Genomic DNA, 9,411 nt, shown 5'->3' on the forward strand with positions numbered 1-9,411 from the left:
TTGAAAGAATTGAGACCCAATCCATACTTTCTGAAAAGAATTAGGACCGCACTTGCATTTTACTCGGATGAGACCGTGAGAGACAGTACACTTATCACTTTGCTTTCTCCGCCAGCCACCTCCTCTGCAGCACGCACCACCCCCACCATGGCCTCGCCCCGTCGCCCCCTATCGCCACCACGGCCTCGCTCCGCCGGCCCTTATTCCCACCACAGCCTCGCCCCACCGCCTCCTGTCAGCACCGCGGCCTTGCTCGCCGCCAACCCCGCGGAGGTTGACTCTACCGCCACCATCTTACTGCCCGAGAGCAGATCGAGACGCGAGCCGATGGACACGATGCGGGAAGGGGCATCTCGTGGACCGTGCGTCAACGTGCCCGCCTTAATCATCGCCCCCGTGCTTGGCTCACACGCTCCGGGAAGGAGTTGGCAGCTTGCGTACGTGCTAGGTTGCTAAAGGTCCTAAAAAAACTCTCTCCTGTTTGAGCTCGACTCAAACCCAACAAAACGTGGGCCCCGCCACTGCCATTGATTGAATTGGCTATTGGATGCCCGGAAAATACGTGCGCCCCACCAACTTTTGCTCTTTCCGACCAAGCCGCACGTTCCTTTCGGACCGATCGGACCGCCTAACCCCAACCCCAACAAGCCACCCAAGCCCCTCCGCCGCCGCCGGCCGGCAACCCCAGCCCTTCCTTTCTGCCCCCTCCGCCGTAGCGGCTTTCTGGATTGCCACCGGCTTGGGCCTCACCTCTCTCTGCGCATCTACTGGTTCGTTTCGGCCTGACATTTTTTTTTTTGTTCCTGCTAAGCCCTAGAATTGGTTGTCTGGATTGATTTCCTTATTTTCTCCTCACTTTTCAAGCTCGGTGAAACCCTCTTGTCCTTTGAGAGACGCTACGCCCGTTGTGATGTGCTTATGTGACTATTCAAGGGGATTTTGGGGCATATTTGCGGCCTCTTTTAGGCCTGAAGGGGGTTGGAAGGGTTTGCAGGGGAGAATGAATTAGAAATGCGGAATGCACATCTGTGCTGTGACTCTGCAACATAAATTTTGGAGCAGCAGGGCATTTTACCATGTTATTTTGTACAAAAATTACAGTGTCATGCATGCATTTGTAACAGTTTACAAACAACCATATGGGACATCAATATCACCTGTAGTGTTTTCTAATAATACGATCCCATGAATCTTCAATATGCGTTTTCCCCCTGAAAAAGGTTGCTGGAACATAATTACTGTTGTTTCATGTCCTATAACCACATCCTAGTAGTTTCCTTAATCAAATTGATCATTCTACTCCCTCTGTTCCTAAATATGAGTCTTTCTGGAGATCCCAATATAGACTACATACGGAGCAAAATGAATGAATCTACACTCTAAAATATGTATGTCTGTATACATCCGTATGTAGTTCATATTGAAATCTCTAGAAAGACTTATATTTAAGAACGGAGGGAGTAGTATATATTGCAGAAAGTTGTGTACCATTAGCTTTCTTGCAAATGCTTTTCTGTAACTCCTTGTTTTTCTATTGCAGCTTGCATATAATATAGTAGTACAGTAAATATGGCTACAAAAGTTCGCCCACCTTCTACTGACGCAGAAAAAATGGAGGTTGGAGAAATAGATACAAGAGCTCCTTTTGAATCTGTCAAAGCTGCAGTGAGCTTATTTGGTGAAGTAAGGTTTTCATCTGACAAATCAGCTGCGAGAAAGCCAAAGGCTCCTCAGGCAGAGGTAGTTACTTTGCAAGTTCAAATACTTAACATGCGCACATGCATGTTTGCCATGATTCACTCGCATAGCATGAATACTGAGGACACCTGCTTAACCCTTGACATCCTTATACAAGTATAATTTTGAAAAAGAAACGCATCGCGTGTTGTGAAAACTGCTAGCTCAAAATGTTGTGTCATAAATTTCATCACTGAGAAGTTCTAGATGTTTCTAATCTGTTGAAAGTATACGTGATTATTTTGGTACTGATCTTGCTTGTTTATCTCCTCTGAAATGTCTAATTATTTCCCATGCTGCATTTTGTTGTTGAGAAATTTACCCCCTTTCTAGTCAATTTAGTTTACAGCATGTTTCAGTGAGTAATATATGCTGTAATTTGGTACCCACTCAATGTTGTCACTTACATATGTTTTCCATTTATTTATTTTAATTGACGGTGACGGCGAGGGTGTCCTCCCATTTCGAATTGTCAGCCTTTACCTTATAGAAATAATGATTTTTTTAAGAATGTGGATTGTTTTTAAATTTACATCCTCGTGTTATGAGTCTTAAGATGATCCCTATGAATTGTAATCCGTGTCATGTTTTTCTATCTAGGCTACTTAATTTTGATTGAAATTCGTAGGATCCCTTTGTACTGTTCCATGCAAAAATTCCCATTCATACAAATGTCTTGTAAGAACTCTGCGTTCTCCCTACGGTGTATCAGACACCCTTACCTTATAGAAATAATGATTTTTTTTAAGAATGTGGATTGTTTTTAAATTTACATCCTCGTGTTATGAGTCTTAGGATGATCCCTATGAATTGTAATCCATGCCATGTTTTTCTATCTAGGCTACTTAATTTTGATTGTAATTCGTAGGATCCCTTTGTACTGTTCCATGCAAAAATTCCCATTCATACAAATGTCTTGTAAGAACTCTGCGTTCTCCCTGCGGTGTATCAGACACCCTTTGGTGCAAACCCTAGGATTTCCAATCCTTTATGGCCCAGGAAGACATGCCATTGCAATTATGGTTTTCATATTCCTCTATGGAATCTTTGAGATCAAAGATACCCTTAAATTTGCAATTTCCCTATCAGATCAATCTGCCTACGCATATGTACAACAGCAAAGCCTTTCAGTCCCAAACAAGTTGGGGTAAGCTACAGTTGAAAACCATAAGATACCAAAATCAAGTCATGGTTCTGGCATGTAGATAGTTAAGTTCCACAAACCCTGCCCATGGCTAAATCTTTGGTGATATTCCAGTCCTTCAGACATGACATGCAGATATTTCAACCAACCAAAATACAATACCGCATTTCAGTCCCAAACAAGTTGGGGTAAGCTAGAGTTGAAAGCCATAATATATCTAGACCAAGTAGCTAACTTCCACGCACCCCTGTCCATGGCTAAATCTTTGGTGATGTTCGAGTCCTTCAGACTTGACATGCATATATTTCAACCAATCAACATACCATACCCACCTTGCCTTGCAATGCAGCGGCCACACATGATAACATCTTTGTTTTGTTCCTGGTAGAATATCAAGTAGCCTAATATTCATGGTAGATAACTTTATCTTTGGCCAGAGAATTGTGTCATTTTATGTAATTAGTACCAGTGGGAACTGGAGTTACTGGACTAATATTTTAAATTGGTTTGATTTTTCCATTATTTTGTTTTGTTTAATCTTTGGGAATGGAGGAAAAAAAGACGACTTGTTAGAAATTGCAATTGAAATTTTGCTCAACTGTACTAGTTTTTGCAGAAGTGACATATAGGCAGATAGTCGAACATAATTTGCATGATGGAAATTTGTATCACATTTTCAAATAATCAACCAGCTTAACCGCCCACTAGCTCTACATTTCCTGGCCTAAACTTCTTGGGTCTTCTTTCCAGTTATTTCACCTCTTCGCCTTTTTCATGACTTCTGATATTACTTGTACTGTCAGTCAGGAACAGTGTATTGTCTTTGCCCCTACATATCTGGCTTCTGCAGTTCACATATTACTGATGCAATTACATCGCATAATTGGCATATCTCTTCCTTATTATTCATGCAACACAGTTCACTGGCTCTATTTGGTATCTGATTATCCGAATATACTCTGACTCTGTTTTTTGAAACATACTTTCAGCAGAAGGTGTTAGCTAAGGAGACCGAACTTCATTTGGCCCAGAAAGAGTTGAATAAATACAGGGAACAACTGAGTAATGCTGAAACAGCCAGACTACAGTCCCTCTCCGAGTTGGAGAAAGCTAGAAAAACTGTTGATGAGCTAACTACTAAGCTGGATGCAATCAATAAATCCAAAGAGATGGCTATTCAAGCCACGGAAGATACAAAGACTCGAACCAAGCAGCTTGAAGGAGGCAACCCGAAGGAAGCTGTTCGAAAAGATAGTCCCTTGAAGCAGGAACTGGACAGTGCAAGGCAACAGTATGCGGTTGCTCTGGCAGACCTCGATGCAGCCAAACAGGAGCTGAGGAAGCTCAAGAAGGATTTTGAAACCTCATTAGATATGAGGCTGTCTGCTGCCCAGAAGGAAGAGGAATCATTGCACTCGATAGAAGCCAACAAGGAAAAGGCTGCTCAACTTCGTAATGAGTCTAAAGCAATTCAGGAATCGCTTATGCACATGAAGGCAGCTACAGAACAATTACAGGAAGAAGAGTCGCAAGTCCTTGATGAGAAGGATGTTGCTAGGAATGCATATAAACAGGCTTTGGAAGAAGCTGAGAAGAAATTGTCATATTTGAGAAATGAATTTGATCCTGCTGCTTATAAAACCCTTAAAGAAAAGCTAGATGAGACCAACTCTGAGATTTCATCAATGCAGAAAAAGATCGAAGATGCCCGTGCTCTAGATTTAGAAACTGTTGCTGCTATCACCACAGAATTGGATGATGCGAAGGAAATGTTGCAGAAAGTAGCTGAAGAGGAAAGCACACTTCAGAACTTAGTAGAATCACTGAAGCTGGAGTTAGCAGCTGCAAAGCAGGACCACAGTCAACTCAAAGAGAAGGATACAGATACTGAATCCATTGTTGCAGATCTACATGTCAAGCTTCAGAAATGCAAATCTGAGCTTGAGGTAGCTGTTTGTGCTGAATCAGAAGCTGCAACAGCTTCTGATGACTTGATGCTAGCTCTTCAACAGCTGTCGTGTGAGTCTAAAACTGCCCTGCAAGAAGCTGAAATGATGCAGAAGAGTGCAGCAGAGTTAAGAATTGAAGCTGAAGCAGCACGTGTTGCGTTAACAGAAGCGGAGGAACGGTTGCAATCAGCTTTGAAAGAAGCAGAAGAAGCAAAAGCAGCTGAAGCGAAGGCCCTTGATCAGATTAAGCAACTATCAGACAGAGCAAGTGCTGTTCAAGCTTCAACTTCTGAACCCGGAGGAAAGGTCACAATCTCAAAAGCGGAGTTTGAATCTCTTAGCCGTAAGTTAAAGGAGTCAGAGAAGTTGAGTGAGATGAAAGTAGCTGCTGCCATGGCGCAAGTGGAAGCTGTTAGGGCCAGCGAGAATGAGGCAATACAGAAAATGAAAACTGCCCGGAGAGAGATGGAGGACATGGAATTAGCAACAGAGGAGGCACTGAAGAGGGCGGAGATGGCTGAAGCAGCAAAGAAGGCTGTAGAAGGTGAGCTTAAGAGGTGGCGTGAAAAGGAACAGAAGAAAGCTGCAGAGTCCATGTCTTCTGCAGAAGCGCAAGCACACGCAACCACACTCTCATCTGTACACAAGGCTCCTGCTGGAAAACCCACCGAGAAGAATGATGGGCATCAAAGGAACAGCAGAATGCTGTTGAGGAAGGGCTTTGTGTTGCCAAACATCACAGGCATGTTTCATAAGAAGAAGGGCCATGTCGATGGCAGTTCTCCATGATACCTTCCTGGGGAAAAATCTGTATGATATCATCATGGCTTTTCATTCTCATTGATATTTTTGTGGTTCTAGTTCATGTTTCCACTTTGTACAATATAGATGGTTGCATGCCATACTTTATGTAATATATTTGTGGTTGCTTGTAGTATGTTCCTGACATATAACTGCATCCTATGTATGAATGTTTTATCTGTTTATTTTCTAACTCCTTTTCGGTCTCTGATAGGTACTACTAGTAGTTTTTCTGCTTCTCCAAAAAAGTAGTTTTTCTCCTTATATAAACATGATAGAACCACGTTTGATTTCATATAATATGTGTACAAAACCATTTGATTTCACATAATGTTATTTCGAATTTGAAGTTTATTTGAGTTTGGGAGATTATTTAAAATAATTTCCAATATCGTAATGAAAGAAAGGAGTGGACATAATATGACTTCTCCAAATAATAGTGTTGGATATGTTTTAAATAGGATCCATTGCATTTGGGTATTTCAAAACCATTTGTGATCTCACAAGCGTGATAAGCAACTCAAAACCAATCCACAACAACAACAAACATTTATGGTTATTTATAAAACCCTATATACTTATTTTAGGGAAATTACAAATGCCTAAATGAGGCATGAGCAAAATAAAAATTATTTACCGAGCTTAGTTTTGGCTGGAAATAATTTTACTATGTCCAGCACACTTATTTTTGTTTATTGTGAATTTTATTGGATTTATAGGAAAATGTTTGGTAATATTTTAAAAATCAAAACCTTTTTGTTATTTTAAAAAAAGAAAAAAGAAATCCTAGACTATATGGGCCAAATCCAGTCCATGACCCATTTCTCTTCATCTTCGCGCAAGAGCAACTTCACCTAAAGAAAACAGGTTGTAGCAGGGCCCAACCCAAATGACATCCTCCCTATCTCCCTTCCCTGCCTCACTGACGATTGAGCCCTACCCAAGGCATCATCCTCCTCCTCCGGTTGCTGACGTCAACCAACGAGAAAAACGACCCGCACCTCACCCCCTCTACCTCCCTGGCCCCACATGCTTCGAGAAGTCCCCCAATCCTCGCTCACGACCTCTTTCATCCTTAGTAAGCCATCGAGGCCACTCTAGTGGCCATTACGGCAAACCCGAAAAGGCTGCCACCAATTCCACCGTGAGCAGCTCCATCAACCTCCTCCCCTCTCCTATATAAACCACCCGAAGCATTGCACGCTGCTCCGAACCAATCGCCCTCTCGAAGAGGAAGCTTGTCTCCACTAGACGGTGAGCAATTGCTCATTAGAGTGTTGAATCGTTGTCGTCAACCGTGACCTCGCAACCGATGGACCAGAGGCCCTCCTCTTCTCCCCTTTCTCTTCATTTTTCAGAGGCTCGTCTCTGACTTCTTCGAGGATCAAAGCTGCCGATAATGCTCCAAAACATTTGTAGACACGACAAAACAAAGGAAACAAAATAAATTACAAACTACGAATGCTCACAATGAAAAGAGTAAAAATCAGAAATCATGCATAATTGACATATACTTGGTTTGGTGCAGAGCTGGCCATCCGAGCCGTGCCTGTCAGGCTAGCCCGTTAGCACGGTGCCACGACATGAGATTGGCCTGGCCTGGCACGGGCTAATCGAACTGTGCCAGGCATGCCATGGGCCATGCTTGGGCCACTAGGCTGAGCATGCCGGGCAGCACACGACCAGTTTATCTTTTTATCTTTTTATATTTCTTGTATATATGGCCTATAACTAGCCCAATAGGTTAAATTGGCCCAAAAATAGCCCAACAAGCCAATAACACATGAGCCTACATGGCTAGCACGCCGATGGTTTGACCCTATTAGTAAAGGGGTTGTGCCTGGGCGTGAAGGCGCCCACGTGCACGACACACCCGTCTATTAACCGTGCCCCTGTGGGTCGTGCCGTGCCAGCCTGTTTGGACAACTTTGGTTCAATGAGGCATAATATATGGAGATAACATGCAATAAATGGGCTCTAAAATTCGTAAAATATAGAGCCACCGGTTTGTGACCTTCTCAGTCATGTAGTCATTAGGGGTGTTAAATGTGACAAGCAAGTTGGCCCATCCAGTCGTTATGGCCTGATGTCCAAGGATAATTCTATGGAAGGGTGCATTGACATGTATCATTCAGGAGCACATGATCCCCATATTGTCGAGGGTGTCCATTTAGGATATTGAAATCTCTATTGTCGTCCATTAGTGTTTTCGTAAGCTGAACTCCAATAATGACGCGACCAAGGACTAGGGGTGATGGTGCCATACATCGGGGCACCCGACCTTCGGGGAACAAGGTCGCTAGGCCTGCCTCGGAGCTCGGACATAGCCTAGGCCCCTCGCCACTAACGGTGGGCTTCTTCCAGAAGGATATACATTAATTGTACCACAATACATGTACTCTGGTAGAAAACTTGGGTGCCAAGCCATGTAACATGACTTGGGCACTTGTAACCCTAGCCCTAACCCATCTATATAAGGGGAGGTAGGGGCCTCCCAAGTCGGCATCTATCATCTCCTCATCTCTTCACAACAGAAACACAATCAATACACTCATATATGCAGGATCTAGGGTATTACTCCACCATGGAGGCCCGAACCTGGGTAAATCCGTGTCTTATGTGTACCCCCAATCCGATCCTCTATGCGCACTCCGCCCCATGAGGAACCCTATGCAGGGATCTGACGGAATTTCGCTCCGTCAGTTGGCGCGCCAGGTAGGGGCTGGTGTGCATAGATACTATGTTCAAATGGGATTCTTCATCAACATCAACTTCAACCTCAATCAAGATCATGGAGAATCTTCCATGGAGGTCAAGGGCTCAACGTCAACATGGCCTTGTGACCTACAAAATTTCCCAGACAACATATCCGTTTTCATCGTCCCCATCTCATCGAGCATCGGTTTGACGTTTCCTTCAGAGAGATTGTGTGGAATTACGTCTACAACAACCCCTCAAAATTTCAACACGACCCGATCTGCGAGTCTCCAGCAATCTCCGAAATACCGAGATACTAACGAATTTGAATGAGAATCCATGCAAGCTCGGGGAAACGAGTCCAGCGGCCAACTCCGACATCCTTTGGAAGATCCAACAGTTGATCTCATGCAGGTGTGTGTTGTCAACAACCCATCAAAATTTCAGGCCGATCCGACCGTTCAAATCCGGGACGAGCCCAAAGAGTGCATCAAGGTATGCGTTAGTTTCCCGCGTGAAAATAGATCCGACCTGAGTTCATCCTTCTTCATGGACGAGCTATCAAACTTCATCGCGTGGAGACCTTCACCACTCGAAGACCTCCTCGGTGGACCTCCATGTCGGGGATCTCCATCGTGCGGACCTCCATGGCATGGACCTTCTCCGCGGACCTCCTTCGCCCGGACCTCCATGGTGTAGACCTTCGGCGCCACGGACCTCCATGGCATGGACCTCCACTACAAGGACCTTCATGGTGCAGAACTTCGGCGCCACAAACCTCCTCTGCTAGATGTCTACCGTCGGCCTCCTCACGCCAACCTAATCTTCATGCGTGGACCTCCTCCGTGGGAGGTCTACCGTCGACCTCCTCGCATTGACCTCATCTTCACCGCACGGACCTCCTCAGCCGGAGGTCTCACCGCACGAGCCCATCGTGTGGCTGTCAATCTGCAAACCTCGCAAGAACCGGCTCGAGGGCACTGTCTCACCGTTTACAACCAGGTGCTATCTATCTAATCATTCAACCATATGTATTACTATGACAAATAATGTCGATGTCTGTGGGTACTACTTTCTGTAGAT

At 44.3% G+C, this 9,411-nt stretch overlaps 1 protein-coding gene across 2 annotated transcripts; it reads left to right on the forward strand.

Moving 5' to 3' along the window:
- The first annotated feature begins 581 nt into the window (after positions 1–581).
- On the forward strand, positions 582–5,837 carry LOC119300304 (WEB family protein At5g55860-like). Of its 2 annotated transcripts, none has more exons than XM_037577318.1 (3): positions 582–770; positions 1,541–1,740; positions 3,874–5,837. In XM_037577318.1, exons 2-3 carry the CDS (start codon positions 1,570–1,572, stop codon positions 5,617–5,619), a joined length of 1,917 nt encoding a protein of 638 aa, XP_037433215.1. In that variant the 5' UTR covers positions 582–770; positions 1,541–1,569; the 3' UTR covers positions 5,620–5,837. The 2 variants fall into 2 exon arrangements, with proteins under 2 accessions (XP_037433215.1, XP_037433214.1); XM_037577317.1 differs by having other exon boundaries at positions 583–770; positions 3,871–5,837.
- The last annotated feature ends 3,574 nt before the right edge of the window (positions 5,838–9,411 follow it).

Source organism: Triticum dicoccoides, chromosome 5A (genome assembly GCF_002162155.2).
Source record: "Triticum dicoccoides isolate Atlit2015 ecotype Zavitan chromosome 5A, WEW_v2.0, whole genome shotgun sequence".
Taxonomy (NCBI): Eukaryota; Viridiplantae; Streptophyta; class Magnoliopsida; order Poales; family Poaceae; genus Triticum; species Triticum dicoccoides.

Bases quoted from the DNA above. Each gene is read 5' to 3' on its own strand.
- LOC119300304 (XM_037577317.1), top strand. From the start codon at position 1,570: ATGGCTACAAAAGTTCGCCCACCTTCTACTGACGCAGAAAAAATGGAG. The intron at 1,741-3,870 runs GTAGTTACTTTG...ACATACTTTCAG, and splicing joins CAAAGGCTCCTCAGGCAGAG to CAGAAGGTGTTAGCTAAGGA.